At 40.5% G+C, this 18,627-nt stretch overlaps 1 protein-coding gene across 1 annotated transcript in view; it reads right to left on the bottom strand.

Annotated features, from left to right (window-relative positions):
* LOC136964068 (fibrillin-2-like) overlaps positions 1-18,627 on the bottom strand; it is a 102,283-nt gene that overhangs the window by 30,769 nt on the left and 52,887 nt on the right. Inside the window, exons 16-27 of the mRNA XM_067257980.1 lie at positions 17,899-18,051; positions 16,931-16,984; positions 16,592-16,717; positions 14,533-14,658; positions 12,123-12,242; positions 11,737-11,874; positions 7,111-7,161; positions 5,974-6,099; positions 5,468-5,692; positions 5,059-5,184; positions 4,765-4,893; positions 4,461-4,586 (exon numbers count right to left, since the gene is read on the bottom strand). Of these exons, the coding sequence (XP_067114081.1) occupies positions 4,461-4,586; positions 4,765-4,893; positions 5,059-5,184; positions 5,468-5,692; positions 5,974-6,099; positions 7,111-7,161; positions 11,737-11,874; positions 12,123-12,242; positions 14,533-14,658; positions 16,592-16,717; positions 16,931-16,984; positions 17,899-18,051 (1,500 nt within the window). The remainder of the gene's footprint in view (positions 1-4,460; positions 4,587-4,764; positions 4,894-5,058; positions 5,185-5,467; positions 5,693-5,973; positions 6,100-7,110; positions 7,162-11,736; positions 11,875-12,122; positions 12,243-14,532; positions 14,659-16,591; positions 16,718-16,930; positions 16,985-17,898; positions 18,052-18,627) is intronic.

The raw sequence follows: 18,627 nt of genomic DNA, 5'->3' as shown, positions 1-18,627 counted from the left end.
AGTCTATGATGTATCTGTTTTCAATCGTTAAAATAAACATTCCTCACATATACATTTTCGTTGTATGATTTATTCTGACATTAGTAAACGATTTGTTGTTGAAATTTACATTACATTTACATTTACTCATTTAGCAGACGCTCTTATCCAGAGCGACTTACAGTAAGTACAGGGGACATTCCCGCGAGGCAAGTAGGCTGAAGTGCCTTGCCCAAAGACACAACGTCATTTGGCACAGACGGGAATCGAACTGGCAACCTTCTGATTACTAACCCGATTCCCTAACCGCTCAGCCACCTGACTCCCTGAAATTACCATTACCTGTGGTTTCAAACCAGTGTAGCTCACTGCAACGCTGTAGCTTACGCGAGACACACTACAAAAACATCTACACTACACAGCTGTTTAGGAAGTCAAACGGCGACAGAACATGTTCGGCACTCCCCTTACTTAAATCAAAAGTCTATCTAACTACTAACCTGAACTTCATTGCCACAGCCTAAACGTTGTCAATCTGTTCATGAAAATAATTAATTTCAGCTTAAACCGTACAACGGAACGTTAAATCCAATTCAACCAACGCAATCGCTACCAAGACAAACACAGCAGTAGTCTAGTACTGTACCGTAGTAGTACAATTTACCGGGGCAGCTTCTCCTATATCGCATTTTGCGTTGTTACTGACAATGATCGCTACCAGTGAGCTTTTTATGAATGAGCGATGAATGAGCGATTTTCCACTAAATAAATGTCAAGCTTATTTACGTTTTGGGGGGCATATTTTCAGTTAGCAGATGGTACTGTTTGAATCGCGATTCCATCTTCTACTGCCGGGTAACGTCGTAGAATAATCTTCAAAGGGGGTTCTTTATTAATGAATGAATGCAATGAGTAGGCTAAATGCCTGAAAATATCATGAGAAGGGAAAAACTTAAAATGACGTTTAAATCATAGAGATTAGGTCAATTTTTACACCGGTCTGCCAAATGTATTAGTTTTGATTCAACAATGAGGCTGCCTCTTGCAGGGGAAATGAGAAGACATCTATTTCATTCTACACTTCACTCGTATTTTCAGTTGTAAATGAGCAGCAAAAAAAAAATGTCATTCAAAAACGGACCCCTGTGCAACCGACGCAAGCAAGCACACCTTACAATTTCCCCAGAAATTGTACCCTCTCTAGTTTTTATTATTATTTTTATTTCTTTTTGCCCCCCTAAAACTCAGTCAATATTTGGCCTACATAGACAACCTAGGTGTCAAAAGTTTCGTCTTGGTAGCGATTGAGTTGCTTCTATTGGGCTCAAGTTAAGTTTTTGTGGCGAAAAGTGAAGCTAACGGTGGCTAATTTGCTAGCCACAGTCACTAACGTCACAAAAACACGCGTGACTACCTTTGGCAGAACATTCGTTTTGCATCTGTTAACTTGGGGGATAGCTAGGCTAACTAACGCTATAGCTTTACTGCAAGGCAGCTGCAGAAACGCCACAAGCAAAGAGGCCAGGGTGATAACTATTTACTCATTTTACTTTGTGATATGACACACAATTGTGATGTGTAATGTACAATATAAGCTGATATTATAAAGGAAGTACATCTACTTTCGGAAACAGTAGTCTACTATTTCACTGAAGTATTAGCATCATGACATTAGCCTGTGTTGCCCGGGCAACACATACTACAGTGGTCTATGATGTATCTGTTTTCAATCGTTAAAATAAACATTCCTCACATATACATTTTCGTTGTAGGATTTATTCTGACATTAGTAAACGATTTGTTGGTGAAATTACCATTACCTGTGGTTTCAAACCAGTGTAGCTCACTGCAACGCTGTAGCCTACGCGAGACACTACAAAAACATCTACACAGCTCTACTAGTACTGTACCGTAGTAGTACAATTTACCGGGGCAGCTTCTCCACACAGGGCTATATCGCATTTTGCGTTGTTACTGACAATGATCGCTACCAGTGAGCTTTTTATGAATGAGCGATTTTCCACTAAATAAATGTCAAGCTTATTTACGTTTTGGGGGGCATATTTTCAGTTAGCAGATGGGACTGTCTGAATCGCGATTCCATCTTCTACTGCCTGGTAACGTCGTAGAATAATCTTCAAAGGGGGTTCTTTATTAATGAATTAATGCAATGAGTAGGCTACATGCCTGAAAATATCACGAGAAGGGAAAAACTTAAAATGACGTTTAAGTCATAGAGATTAGGTCCATTTTTACACCGGTCTCCCAAATTTATTCGTTTTGATTCAACGATGAGGCTGCCTCTTGCAGGGGAAATGAGAAGACATCCATTTCATTCTACACTTCACTCGTATTTTCAGTTGTAAATGAGCAGCAAAAAAAAATGCTTTTAAATCTATTTAATCTTTATAAATAATAAGTATGCATTTTCATATAAAATATACAGAAATCAGTTGTAAAAATGTCATTCAAAAACGGACCCCTGTGCAACCGACGCAAGCAAGCACACCCTACAATTTCCCTTGTACCCTCTCTAGTTTGCAGCAGCATTCTGAGTTTGAGTAGCTAGCTTTTCCAGTCGCACAACAAAGTCACATAATGTGACGAGAAAAAAAAAAACTCACCAGGGACAACGACAACATCGGCAACCCTGCACTATGGATTATTATTTTGATGTCATCTTTAAATTAAGTGTCTGAACAGGACTGGTTGTGCAGGCACACATGATTAGTTTCTCCTTCATCTTGAACCTAAAACCTAGATTCTAGGTTAGAAATGTTGACAATGACCAACAGTTGCTACGTTACATGGAACCAATCCGATTGGCCAACGCTCTTCACTGTTCCACTGTTCAAACTTTTTTCTGTTTCTACATCTTTCAATTATCAATACTTTTCAGAATGGGTTTTATTCGCCAAGAAACATCACACAGACAAGGAATTTACTGTGGCAGGAAGGTGCACACATAAGAATCTTAAATAAGAAGTGTACAAGTCTAACTAATACTAAGGTTTAAAAATGTAAAAGGTTTAGAATGAAATAAAATATAAAATGGCTCTAACATAACGCTTTAACATTTATGAAATTAAATAAGATACCCTTTTCATCACTCTTTTTTCTCCTTTTTCAACCGTGAGAAAAGATTGCAATGCATAACAATGACAGATGTACTTTTAACACTGTCTCACCATTTTGGTTTCAAAGCAACACTTTTTTTCACCCTCATACTGCTGATATACTTTTGTCTGCTATGATATGGATAACTGTTATGCAATATACTCTTCATCACTATATTTGCTCATTTTTCTAACTTCAAACTTTTTTCTGTTTCTCAATCCGGGTCTTTAAAGAATGAAAGAGTCCCTAGTAGTAGTACAATTTACCGGGGCAGCTTCTCCACACAATTATGCGTTGTTACTGACAATGATCGCTACCAGTGAGCTTTTTATGAAAGCGATTTTCCACTAAATAAATGTCAAGCTTATTTACGTTTTTGGGGGCATATTTTCAGTTAGAAGATGGTACTGTTTGAATCGCGATTCAATCTTCTACTGCCGGTAACGTCGTAGAATAATCTTCAAAGGGGGTTCTTTATTCATGAATGAATGCAATATGAGTAGGCTAAATGCCTTAAAATATCACGAGAAGGGAAAAACTTAAAAGGACGTTTACGTCATAGAGATTAGGTCAATTTTTACACCGGTCTGCCAAATTTATTCGTTTTTATTCAACGATGAGGATGCCATTTGCAGGGGAAATGAGAAGATTTATTTCATTCTACACTTCACTTGTATTTTCAGTTGTAAATGAGCAGCAAAAAAAAAAAGCTTTTAAATCTATGTAATCTTTATAAATAATAAATATGCATTTTTATATAAAATATATAGAAATATCAGTTTTAAAAATGTCATTCAAAAACGGACCCCTGTGCAACCTACGCAAGCAAGCACACCCTACAATTTCCCCAGAAATTGTACCCTCTCTAGTTGGTTTATAACATACAACAAATGTTTATTATAAGCAGGGTTTCTTCAAGCCTGACGTCATAATTCTAGTCAGAATATGAGTCTGATACCGCTCCGTTGGGCTGTGAGTATGGGGCGTGTTTCAACCGAACCCGGAAAAAAATGCCTCTTCACTCAATTGGATAGACCTACAACCAATCAGAGCAACGTAGTATGTTGTTTGTTGAAAATAAATTCAACCCAAGCACTCTTTGGTGATGTGGTTGATTATGTTACCGTTGATCATCTGTCCATCATCGTATAAAGCCCGCCCTGACAATTTGATTGTTCCGAACAGCTCTTGTTCGGACATAGTTTTTCCCCAACCGAGTGACCCCAGACCAAACTTCCCGACCCAATTTTTTTGTGGGCGGGCTAAGTTTGGCTGGCACCCAGGCTAGGTTTCCTCATGGACCTTTACTTGACTTAAAACCTAACACATGTATTTTTGGCAGTGGTGATTGGTGAGTTCCTCACCCTCACAAGCTGCCCCGTCAGTAGACAGCTGGTGCCCTGAGGGGCACACACACTCGTAGCTGCCTTCTGTGTTCTCACAGGAGCCCCCGCGGCACAGCGACGGGTCCTGCTCACACTCGTCAACGTCTGAGAACACACATCGACAAGACAAGGTTTGTCAGCATACTTTGGTTGTGCGAGATTGAAAAGGGGAACAGAGAAATGAACAGGTATTGGTGAAGGTGTGTGTGTGTGTGTGTGGGGGGGGGGGGTTAGAGAGAGAGAGGCTGCAAGGCAAAGAGTAAGACATACAGGGACTACTCACCCATGCAGTTCTTCATCATCATGAAGCCACTCTCGTAGCCCTGGTGGCACTCACACTCAAAGCTTCCTGGGGTGTTGACGCAAGCCCCTTGACCACACAGGTCAGGAGAGATGTGGCACTCATCGATATCTGTATAGGACCATGGGTATGGGCAAACCACAGGTATAGAATGGTTTGTGTGTAATGTATTGATTGTATATGGTAGGCTACTTAAATATCTTATGATATTGTATCACATTAGTTTCTATATAAGTTAGTCCTATCAACAACTAAACGTGTAAGATACAGTCTAACCTGTACAGTTGCGTTCCTCCATGTCAAGGGCGAAGCCACCATCGCAGCGACACCTGAAGCTCCCAATGGTGTTCCGACACTTTCCATGAGTACAAATACTGGGAAATACCTTGCATTCATTGACATCTGCAGAGGACAGATTTAACTTGACACAACAAAATACACAACACAACAACAGCACAACACAAGTTTTTATACTTCATTAATAAGAAATACAAGAAATTATCCATATAATAAAACACCCAATAAATGTAACATTTGTATAAATATTTCACTGTCATACACATTAAAACCCTTGCTCTCTACACCAGCCCCCACCCCTCCTCATTTCTAAATTGAACAGAAAGCTCTGAGCAAATCTATAGAATACTAGCTGGCCAGGTCAAGTTTAGTAAGAAAACAGATGTACCTTTATAAAAGGGCCGACCGGTGAGTACATCTCGATTGGCAAAGCCTGGCCCCCGTGGGCACAGGGCCTCATACTGTCTGGTGCCTGGCTCGGGGCATGCCTCACACTCTTTCCCCCAGGCGGCACCTACCGTGCAGCAGCAGGCATCCATGCGGAAGCGCCCGGGCACAGGCTTGGTGCACAAATCCTCATCATACGTCAGGTAGCAGTGCTCTGAGCGAATGTCTACGAAATGGGGGAATTGAAGTTTAGGTTTGATGGAATATCAGCAAGGAAGGTGATGCCACCGAACAACTGACAAAATAACTTTGGCACCAAACTTCTACAGTTTCTAACAAATATAATCATCATAAAAATTAAATCTCAATACAAGCAACTCACTTAATCAAACTATCTAGGAACAAACATCACTATCTCCCTTGTCAAGCAGTCTCATGTCAACACCAACAAAGACCATAAACTGAAAACAACCTCGGATTCAGTTTAAGATTCAGATTATTACATACCTACACACACCCGGCCAGTGAAGTCCAGTGTAAGACCCTCGGGACACTGGCACTTAAAGGAGCCCTTAGTGTTAACACAGCGCCCGTTGGGACACACGCCTGGGAAGACTTCACACTCATTTACATCTGCAAAAACAATAATATGTGAGAAACATTTCTGTGACTACAAGAAGATAGATTTCCACTGAATACGGACACATCAGCTTCCAGAAGGGCAAAACACTAAGCCTTTAAACAGTGAAAGACCATATGTTGGTGTTGGAAGTTCATTTTGACTAGACAGAACAGACTGAAAATAAATCTACATTGTAATAGATTACATTTAGTCATTTAGCAGATGCTCTTATCCAGAGCGACTTACAGTAAGTACAGGGACATTCCCCCGAGGCAAGTAGGGTGAAGTGCCTTGCCCAAGGACACAACGTCAGTTGGCATGACCGGGAATCGAACTAGCAACCTTCGGATTACTAGCCCGACTCCCTCACCGCTCAGCCACCTGACTCCCTAGATTAATACAAGTTTCTTTAAATTCATAACTTCTCCAACGCTAATGTTAGACAGATTTTTTTAAATGTACAATTCCACACACAACCAACTTATTGTTCTGTAAGTAAACACTTACATTGTTCTGTAAGTAAACTTATTGTTCTGTAAGTAAACACACTACCTCATTCCAAAGCTATGACAAGACCTGTTGATGGATGAATAGTTCTAGTTCAAGTCTTTTATTGTCAGATGCACAGAACAACACAAGGTCAGAATAGGGGTTGATGGGGATGGAAAATGATTATACCCTTTATATGGAGTACATCATGTCCTCATGTCGACAATTTGTATTTTCAAGATTGGAAATATCCAAAGTAACTGTTTTTGGTCAAAGAGTGAAAGGATGTTGACCCTGAAAAGTCTGAGGTATTATACTTTTATTCACCACAATCTGTAGTTTATTTGTCTTTGTAAAGAACAGAAGTTCTGTCACATGCCCGTCAAATGAAAATGGGGTTCATTTCAGTTGACTTGAGTTTAAGGAGGCTACCAGGTAACCAGGGACTCCTCCTCAAAGAGTCATGTGTCAACACAGAAATAGTGAGCTCACTTGGCATCTTCAAAAACACATTCAACAAAGAGAAAGGTTACCTTCACATTTGACTCCTCGTGGCCTGGCATAGCCTCTGGAACAGATGGGATCTTGGAGAAGAAAAAAAATCTTAACGTGAAATGTCAAAGCCATTAACTCACCAGAGGTCTCATTTCATGACTGAGTTGTCCAGCTCCCATATTAAAAAGTGTAATAAAAAAAAAAAAAAAATTGAAATAGGGGCCACGGTTCAAATCACAAGTGCAACCAGAACTAGAATAGGGGTAGAAATGCAAGAGTGAAAAGGGATGAAAAGGGAACACTGTGCTTTGGGGTTAAATATGCACTGGTAGAAATAAAGAAGTGTAGCTAAGAAAATAACTGATATTTACAGTGTGATAAATTAGCCTGCATAAAACTATCAAATCTTCCTGAAAGGAGTAATTTGTGGTGCACCATAAGTAAGTTAGCAAGTAAGTAAAGTTTATTTGTAAAGCACCTCTCACTGATAAAAATCACAAAGTGCTTCACAACAAAATGCAAAACAACACCACAACTTAAGACACAAACATTTTAAATAGAAAACATAACAAACAACCATAAAAAACCCTTGACTAACTAAAAGCCTGCTTGAATAGCAGTCTTCAATTGCTTTTTAAAAGATTCAACAGAAGTCACACAACGTAGAAAGGGAGGCAAAAGAATCCACAGCCTAGGAGCCACTGCTCGGAATGATTGATCCCCTCTAGTTTTAAAATGAGTGCAGGGAACCACTAATAGCTTCTGACCTAATGACCTCAGACTACGAGTGGGAGTATGAAGCTGTATCAAGTCAGAGATGTAGGGAGCAACTTGACCATGCAGGGCTCTAAAGGTAAGGACCTGGGGCCTCATGTATAAACGTTGGGTACGAGAATGTGCGGGCCGTCCGCAAAGTCTTGTCTGGCTCTGTAACTGGGTGAATTCTAACTGAAGTGCCGAAACTCACCAAACATTACAAAATAAAGTTTCCACTACAGTTACTGTCATACGTCTATGACTATTCAAAACACATAATTACCTCCGCTAATAAAAGTTTAATCATTGATGTGGATTATTCATCAAAATGCCAAAACCCAAACGGGAAATGCTATTAACTGTTTAATCCACCACCACTTAATAACTTCTGTTAAACTTGAGGGTGTCAAACGAACGACAAAATCACTCAGGAAATGCATGTCACCCTCTGTATATGGTTAATATTGCACGCTGCACATATTATTTACCACAGATGAAATAAATACTCGCTGGGCTGTGCAACTACAAGATTGGCATGAGAAAATGCAATTGTCTCTGTGAGCCTGGCTCATCCATGACCATTTCTTCTTAATTTCTGCAATGGTCCGGTTCTCCGAAACCACAGCATTTCACGGCCCTAGTGACAGTTTTCCACTCCACGACTTGCTTTTGTTGACAGGCCACCAAACAGGACACATTTCCTTGCCTCCACCACTGTTGTTAGAACCTCGATCTCACATTCTGCGAAAATATTTCTTTTTTGCGTGTTTAGCCATTTAAATTTAGACAAAGAAATGACCTCAGGGGCGCATTTATAGGCCATCGAGCATATTCATTTATGGGAAGAGGCAAGGCGGGTTCAGTGGCTCGTTCATGTGCGGGCAATCTCAAGTTGATTGTGATTTATAAAGGAAAGGTGCGCAGGACCGAGCGTACGACCGTTTTTATACATGTGAATATTTCTGTGCGTAGGTACTTTTCAAGTTTTGCCCGTACGCCATCTTCTGGTATGTAAGCTGCGCAATCTTTTATACATGAGGCCCCAGGATTTTAAATTGAATTCTATACTGGACAGTTGTGATGTGTGCTCTTTTGTTAATATGAATTAAAAGCTTTGCAGCAGAGTTCTGAACAGCCTGGAGATGGTCAAGCTCCTTCTTACTCTAACCGGTTAATAGACCATTACAGTAATCTAAACGAGAGGAAATACAAGCATGAATAATCATCTCCAAATCACCCTTTGACACTTGTGTTCTTAATTTGGAAATATTCCTCAGTTGGAAGAAACAGTTTCTAACTAATTGTTTAGAGTGATGCCCCAAGGACATAGCTGAATCAAACACTACACCTAAGCTCCTGAGGCTCGGCTGGACAGATGAGCCTTAGGTGCTTTCACACCTATTAGTCCGTTTGCTTGGTCCGAATCAGTGGATGAGTTGCTACTTTTTTCAATTTTTCATTAGGTCCGGTTAGTTTTCACACGGTTCTGTTTAAGTGAACCAACGTTTGTAAAAAAATATTTTAAAAAAAAGCTGACATTTGTCAAAAACAATGACACGTGGTCATACAGGTTGTTAATTTATTGGACAGAAAATGTGTGAGGGAAAATCGCTTCCTGGACAGCCCAAACGGACCATGGTCCGATTGAAACGGACCGAACATGTCAGGTGTGAAAGCACCCTAAGTCACCAATATGCTGCTTTATCTGAGGGATTCTACTTTCAGGGGAAATAATTACTGTTTCATCTGAGTTCAAAAGCAAAACGTTGCCACATAACCACTGTTTGATACTAGTCAAGCAGTTGATTAAAGAAGACAGTTTATAGAACTCAGTTTCCTTAAACAAGTAGTACAATTGAATATCATCCGCATGCAGATGGTAAGATATGTCGCTTAATTGACTAATGATCTGTCCCAGAGGAAATATGTACAAGAAGAAGAGAATAGGTTCCAAGACAGAACCCTGAGGTACCCCACACAAAAACTCTGCAGTTTCAGACATGATCTGATTCACATAAACACTGAAGCTTCTACCAGAAAGGTAGGATGAAAACCATTTGAAAACTGATACAGACATCCCAACCAGATCACAATCTATTGATCATAATATTATGATCAATAGAGTCAGAAGCAGATGAGAGGTCCAATAGTACTAAAACTGCATATACCTTAGAGTCAGCTGATATAAGAATATCACTAAAAACTTTAAGTAGTGCAGTTTCCGTGGAATGATTTTTACGGAAACCAGACTGGAACTCGTGATTCTCTAGGAAAAGGGTGAGTTTCTCTGTTACAACTTTTTCTAGAATAGATGGGCATAAGGGCATATCATCATCATTAACTTGTCAGGGTTCGGAACACATTGCATTTGTCATCCTTTTGTCTTTGAGGGAAGACAAACATGACTATTTCTATAAAGCTTTTTGTGGCTTGTGGTTGTGGGGTTGTGGTTGACTACATTATTGGTCAACGATATTTGACCCAAAATCAGAGAGTGAATATCAAACTGTAGGGTTTATGTCAATAGAGGAATGACAAAAGCAGAGAGTTGTGATTGAATATTTACAGCACTGGGCAGTGTGTCAGACTACTTGAAAACATATAGGCACGTGTAGGGAGTCAGGTGGCTGAGCGGTGAGAGAATCGGGCTAGTAATCCGAAGGTTGCCAGTTCGATTCCCGGTCATGCCAACTGACGCTGTGTCCTTGGGCAAGACACTTCACCCTACTTGCCTCGGGGGAATGTCCCTTTACTTACTGTAAGTCGCTCTGGATAAGAGCGTCTGCTAAATGACTAAATGTAAATGTGTAATCTTCTAACCACTGTTGTCATAGGGAAGGCATTAATTTGCCTTCTCTACAAACCAAGGTTAATCACTGACTGCATCACAGGCACTGTGCACTAGTATTCTAAATATTGTTGTAAGTGGCAGTTCTTACCCTAACCCTACACAAACAATGATTCCTGGAATTGTAGATAGTATAGTATTGTAGATCTAAACTCACTCCTCACATTACAGCTATCCTAGCTGGTCGGCAGTGGCTAACCTGATAGATGCGGGTCACGGCAGCAATGTAACCGGTGGCTGAGCGGTTAGGGAATCGGGCTAGGAATCAGATTCCCCGACCATGCCAAATGATGGTGTGCAAGGCACTTCACCCTACTTGCCTCGGGGGAATGTCCCTGTATTTACTGTAAGTCGCTCTGGATAAGAGCGTCTGCTAAATGACTAAATGTAAATGTAATGTAACAAACGTGATCATGCAAGCTTTGTTGATAGACACACACACATCCTCACTGCCCATCACAGGACTCGAACTCGGGCCCACCGACTCAGCAAACAACCAGCTACGCCAACAAAAAGCTAGATTCTCGCTGGCGCGGGTGATCAGTACTTTAGCCAATCCACATTGATTACACCGATAGTGACATTCAATGCTATGTAGGCTTTAGTGCCAGCTCAACATGGCTGAACGAGATCCATAGCGAAACTGGCGGATAATAATTTTTGGGGATCTCAAAGCGCATCAACCACTGCACCGCACGTCCTTGGGTCCTGAAACGGACACCTGCAACATTACAAAAAAGCCACAAAATTTTGAAACTTTTCTAAGGGTGCCATGACTGAAAAAAAGGTGGGAAACACTGCTCGAGATAATCGTACACTTCCCAAAATCCCTCTATAAAACCACACTGACAGAGATTCCTTGTATTATTGTATTATAGAGTTTGCCTCTGTACTCCAGAGTCTACATATATTTTTGACAGCCCTGACACCTAATGGAAGAGAAATAATCCACAGCTTGCAATAACGCACAACAAAATAGAGGATTAAGGGGGTCTACGATGATATCTGAGCACTACTGTATGGAAATTAAGAAAGGCTGTTAAATAGGAAGATTGCTTACCAATCTCACACTGCTCACAAGGACTGCCCCAGGCCGCTCCCAGGGTGGAACAGCACTCAGACTTAAGAGTGTCCCCATTGATGTTGACCTCGCAGCGGCCATCTTGGATGTTCAGCCAACAGGTCCCCTTCAGACTGTCTGTGGTGAGAAAACCATGGTTTTCATAAACACTTCTAGGCTAGTGGTCCTGTTCAGTAAGTATGGAAAGAAGATGATAATTCCCATGTCATCTATACTCTTAGATTTTTTTGTTGACAGATAGCCTTAATTGACATGGTAAAATATAGTACCATAGCATAATTAACTCAATGTTGTTTTAAAATGTCGGAAGCTCTTCACTATTTCTTGTCAATGCAAAAGGATGCTGACTCATACAGTGCTCATACCTATACAAATGAGAGCGGTGGTGTCCAGCTTGCTGCCTGAGGAGCACTCGCAGATGAAGGAGCCGGCAATGTTCTTACACACACTGTTGACACAGGGGCTGCTCTCACACTCATTCAAATCTGTAAACAAAGAGAGGGATGTGGTGGGGGGTTATGAAAGGATATCTTTCAAAATGCCTAGAAAAAGGCACCCCGTTAGGTCACTGGAGAGGCCTGGGTTTGAATCCAACCCAGGCCCTTTGCCGCAAGAAACACACACTGTCAGAAATAAATTATACATTCATAAATGCCACAAAAAAAAATCCTGTCTGGAAAACATTACATGCCATGTCCATTCTATATATCAGCAGATTTTTTTCTTTTTCCTTTTTTACAGAATTTACAGAAAAGGGTGTTGCCTTTGCCCCTGATCAGTAATTAACAAGATAATCACTTCCATGCAGTGTATGTTCACGTCTACTTCTGCAAACTGGAACAAATATGGTATTGTTAGAGTGCAGACTGGCTCAATTATTGATGCAGCAGCATTTATGCATTTATCAGTGGTTCAGTAATTGATTTATGTTGGCAGTTTTATCAACTGGACTTTTATTAACCGTTGTAACTATTGTGAAGCTTTGGACAGAAGTTTGGCTTGGAATAAATAATAATTATGTTAATGTTATATATTCAACTAACTGTGTATTTTTTTTTTAAGAAATGTGATGTTTATGTATAGCAGTTTCAGTTGGAATCCTGTGTTGCTTCGCACACAAAAACATGTGTCTGTGTTTCGTCAGAGTTCTTTAGCGGTGAGTCTCCAGACAGTTTTTTGTCAAGTCGCTGAGATCACAGTAAGTCAGTTGGTAAGTTGGCAAGTGTGAATCATAGATTTTTAGCTTGGTAGTCACTTCTGGCATTGCTGGCGCAGACAGCTAAATGAAATCAAAACACACAGTAGGCCTATTCCATGTGACTCAGTTCCTTCAGTACTCACACACATGAAAGTGTGCCTCATTCTTGGATCTCATGGAATGTGGATGTGTCAGAGCTGACAATAACAGTTTCCAGTGATTAGGAAATTTGTCAGACAGGGAGTTTGACAGGCATTCCTGCTTGGGAGCATGTGGGGTTATCAGAAAATGGGAATAGCATGTATAGTGAAAAAGAAATGAATGCAGGGAAAAAAGTAGTTTGTTAAAGGAACTGCCTAAGTTTACAAGGAACAGATGTCATTGTAAAAATGTGTCCCTCTCACTCCCAGGCCTTCCAAACATCCTTTGGTGTTTATCCATCCCCCGACCTTGAGCATGTCAACAGCACTAAGGACCTCAATGCCCAAATCAAGAGTCTGTGGTATCTACTGTAGTTTACTACCAGTGAACCAGCAAGTTCAAACAGACTAGATAGAGATTGTGCTCTCTTCCATGAACCACAGATGCAGAAACTGCAAACATGCCATAAAAACCACACGCTACGCTTCTTTAGAAGCAGATCGTATGTCTGCCTCTTTATATTTTTGCCTGGATTGAGCTCTGGTGTATATATTATTTGGCTGTTTTTCACTGGTAAAAGTCCTTCTTCCAGGACTGACCTCACAGAAGAAGAGAGCAAGGCCCCCTGTGAAGATCACTGTGGTAGTCCCTATGGAGCAAGAGGGAACACATTTTCACAGCCAATTAGACCCATTAAGTAATTTCCCCTCTGTTGGCAGTGAATTCCTCCAAGGCTCAAGAGGAATTGAACTGGGCATCTGGCAGGAGCTTAGTCACGATAGAGTCAGGGGCTTAGCTGGAAGCAGGTTTTTTGGTGAGCTGTCCATCCTTCTTTAATGTTCTAGCTCTTTCTGTAGCCAGGGTGGGGGGGGGGAAGAATAGCTATGATTACCTAACTGTTATTGGGATTGAAGCACTTACAGTACAATGTGATTGGGTTATCAGATGTAAGGTTGATTTCCCTTAGATTCCCTTTTATAGGTCTTAACTTTAACAAGAAAGTCTTAGTCCAAAAGTCTTGAAGGTCGTTTTTCTGGCCTAAAAAATATCTTTGGGTCCTTCATTAACCATAAGAATAAAATGCAACAAGGTCACATAATAAGAAACTTGTGCTTGCATGTGTGTGCATATGGGTGGATAACTTATAGAATGTTGCTGGAGGATGACTTCAAACAAACCATCTGTTTCAGATATAAGCTTTGAGGACTACTGAAATAGTCAACTGTAAATCCCCTGTCTGCGCTACAACTAGATAAGGATGCAAGGGATAACAGATAAACAGAAACATCACCATGCCCTTTTGGTTTGCTTTGGTTTTGCCAAAGGTTGATTTGAACCTACAAAATTCTTTACTGTTCATTACAAATTCTCTCATTCAAATCTATTGTGAAATCTTGACATTAGTTCCACAGTCTTTCTGTCCAATCTAAACTCACCTTCACATGTCTCAGAGTCCTGCCTGAAGACGAAGCCCTTGGGACAGGTGCAGCTGTAGCTCCCTGGAACATTCCGGCAGAGACCGTTGTCACAGAGCAGACGGTTCACCATGCATTCATCGATGTCTGGACAACAGAAAACCACACAAACCAAGAAGGTGCCTTTGTCACGTCCAAGTAACTCTGGACCCCTCACATGTCAATGAATGAGCCAAGAAGGATGGTGGGCTGGTGGAAGATTTAGGACTGTCCAAAAACAAAGGGACTGCAGATGGAGTAGTTGAGAATGCAGAACATTTGGGGGTTAAGTTGTTTTGAGCTAGTGTCCTACCAAGCATTCATCAGTATTAGAGAGAGAGAGAGAGAGAGAGAGAGAGAGAGAGAGAGAGAGAGAGAGAGAGAGAGAGAGAGAGAGAGAGAGAGAGAAAGAAAGAGAGAGAATAGCAGACTTCTTGGAGGAGGATGGACATTTTGGATCTAATTGAATAATGATACTCACACACTTTTCTCATTTTCTGCTAAATGGTTCAGTCTGTTCATAAAACCAGAACAGTCAAAAGCCATGAAAACACCTTGGTTTCTCATAGATTTCTATATTTGATGCATGGGCTTTATGAGGACCAATTAAGTACTGTACATATTAGCACCAAGGTGAACCTTTCATCTGTGTTAACCAAGCACCCCAAAACGTGTGCTTCCACATGTCTAGATTGATCCAAAGTCAGACAGAAAGGGAAGTTGGAGAGCTTATAAAGCTGGCTATAATTGCACTGTGGAAATAATATCCCGTAAAACTCTTTCAAAGAACAAAGGGAAGCAAAGGGATCCCTGCTGCAGAGCTTGCCGGTAGCAAAAGTAAAAGTGTTCTTAGAATTTTACAGGCGGACATTAGGTCTTTGACAGCTTACTGAAATTCCGACTTTTGTATTAACCTATACTGTTAACACGTGATGCAATTTAATTACAAAACAATTCCTGTGTATATGCAATGTTTTACTATAGGTATTGCTGTGTAGTTACATGGTTGTCAATGTAACCTTAATGTTAAGTGTTGCCAGTATTTCTAAAAGCACCTATGTTTTGGTGACATTTCACAGTGCTCTCAGAATGGGTGGGTCCATCAGTTTACAGAGTTTATAGTAGCTGCAAAGCTTAGCTTGTTTGTCCAAAGCCAAGTCTGTTGGCTTTTTTCTCTTCCTCTCTCCCTCCCTCTCACTCTCTCCAGCTTTTCCTAAGTCCTGCCATCAGTCCACAGGTCTTTGGTAGTGTGTTTCAACATCTTTAAAGTGCACGTTTAAAGTTATCTTCCTGTCTGTTTCCCTCAGCCAGATACACACATGATGTCATTTGAATGTGCATGAAAGGTGATTTGTCCCAGCGGTGAAATGTAGCACAACCAAGTCAGCCCAAGGAGCAGCACTGGTATAGTGTGGATATTGGGGCTGGCTTCTGGTTTCACCATGCTCAGACTGTCTGTAGTTTCTTTGATATTTTGACTATTGTACTGCTGCTCTGCCTTTAAATATGTTTCTCTCCCTGCTTTAGTTTGTCCATGCTACCATCGTGCATGACCCTCTGCATCCCCGTCACTGCCCGGTCTTCGTGGTTTTGTATCCTTCTGCCTCTTTGGTTTGTAGACTGGCTGGGTCATTGGCCACCTCCACAAGTGTCTGGACTCTATGGGGAGAATTCTGTTCATGCTGCAGGGCTGACACCCATTGATTATTGATCTCCCCATAGGGTCTAAGTGCCACTTGTCGCACACTTATCGTCAAATACTATTTCATAATTTGTACAATAAATAATCACTTCACTCATTCAGTGGACCAATATATAAAAGTAAAGTAATCAAAAACATGTAAAATACACATCAACATGTAAAATAGGTCATGCAACACTAAGACTGATCAAGAACAGAAATACATTCCAGGAATGTACCAAGGCCCAGATAATTCTACAGTCAGGGACTTGCATCAAAGTAAAAAAAATATGTAGTTCTTAACTATCTGTACAATATGGGACAGTCCAGTTCTCATATTAAAACTCTGTTTACACTTACCCACACAGGTCTTGCCGCTTTGGTCTGACTCGTAACCGGTGTTACAGATGCAGCGGAAACTACCTCTCAGGTTCTCACATACTCCGTTACCACAGATGTCAGGGTCCAGGCCACACTCGTTGATGTCTAGACCGAGATGCAAACATGGTTTTTACAGAGGGATAGTACTGCTGTTTTGTTTTTTATAGGAATCTGATGTTGCTTCCATAAGTGCTACAGGTGAAATACTTTTTGGAGGACTTGGATGTGTGTTGATGTGTTGTTTACTAAAATCTAAAAGACTATAGTGTCCATTAAAAATAAGAATTAATAAGAGCATTACATGAATTAGGATATTACCTGTTCCATCTACAGTAAAGCCAATTCCACTTCCACACAATGCCTGAAACTCAGCTAAAAAACAAAAAATTCTGATTAGAAAACCATAGCAATATATGAATAAGAGCCAGGTGCCATTCATTCTTCACGTCACCAAAGACTTTACCTTTATGTTTTGAAAAACCAAGAATGATGGTCTCTAGACAAATATTAGTGGTTAGTAGACATCACACATTACTAAACCATCTCTCTACTGTAATTCGTCATTTTAGTACTAAACTGATGTCAAGGACCAGAGAGAAACTAGGCATAACCGGTCTTGTCCTTTCTTGGCATGTCCTAAGTCACAGAAGTTCATATAATTTCTTAGGCCATCTTTTGAAGGAACAACCGGAGCAGTAAGTCCCTGGATTGTATTGTGTGTGATAGAGAAAGAGATAAAGACAAAGAGAAAAAGGGTTATAGATGTTAAGGAATTTCACTTTCATGTTGGTGACTGAAGGGACAACGCAGCAAACATATGTATCTCATTGGGTTTGCTTTTCAACAAAATCAAACCAAGTTGACAACGTATGAAGGTATTAGAAGGCTGAACCACGGAATTTGTTTGGGGTAGTAAAAAAGGCCCTTCAATTCATGTAGAAGTCTTTTGATTTATACACCCTTCAACTATTCTGCTCACAAACAAGGCACTGTCCATCAAAGGTGAACAAAATGAGTTTGTAATTCATACACCATAAATATAATCTTTCCATTTTCGTTCAGCAGACGATTCTATACACAGCAAAGTACAGTACAGGGGGATGTGACCCTGCAACTTCCTAAGTGTTCTAACCACTGAGCTACATCCTCCCCTAAAGAGTCATGAACCCTGACTTGCAACAAGTTTTTGCATAAACTTAATTGTACATAATTGTATGAATAAATAATGAATTGAAGTAGACTGTAATTGTGTGTATGCCTGCATGTAGAAGAAGCATAAATTGTACCAGAGTTCTTGGCAGGACAGGATTGGCATGGCTCTCCAAAGCTGTAATCACTGCTGGCACAGCAACATTCAGACTTGGTGACTGCTCCTTGAAAGGGTTGCAAACACACACCCTTCTTTATGGCTCCATAGCAGGTACTCCGCATGTGTGTATCTGGTGGAGAGATTAAGATGTATATATTAAGAGAGATTAATACCCAGATATGAAAATGTACAGTAGACCATAAAGCTATAGATTCATGGAATTATAAAAAGGATATATATATATATATTCTTAAGTACTTTGAATGGCTTGAAGGATAAGGCAACCTCATCCAACACCAAGTGTATCCTATTGTTATAATCAACAACATCCAGTTTTTATATTACAAATCACCATTCATGGCATGTATCGCCTGTCAACTGCAAATATTTTGAGTGTGAGTGCTGAGGATTTGACTTGTCGCTTTGGATTTTCATTCATTTGTCCAAACAGAATTTGTATTCATTTGAGAATGTAGTGCATGTCAGTGTCTAGCTCTCCCTCCACTATGTCATTTCCTGAGGAGTGAAGCATCATTCATTTGTACTAAAGACAAATGTTCTGGCAAGCAGGAGTCTGAAGTGTCTTCTGACTCACTGACTGTGAGCCATAAGGTCTGCTCTAGCTGGGGTGATTTGCAAAATAGCCCATGGACTCTCATTCTAGCTAAAATCTGAAACAGCTTGTGGACTGTATTGTCTCTTGCAA

Source organism: Osmerus mordax, chromosome 20, assembly GCF_038355195.1.
Source record: "Osmerus mordax isolate fOsmMor3 chromosome 20, fOsmMor3.pri, whole genome shotgun sequence".
Classification (NCBI taxonomy): Eukaryota; Metazoa; Chordata; class Actinopteri; order Osmeriformes; family Osmeridae; genus Osmerus; species Osmerus mordax.
The sequence above is the reverse complement of the archived record's forward strand: the minus strand, read 5'-3'. Positions and strand labels throughout refer to the sequence as shown.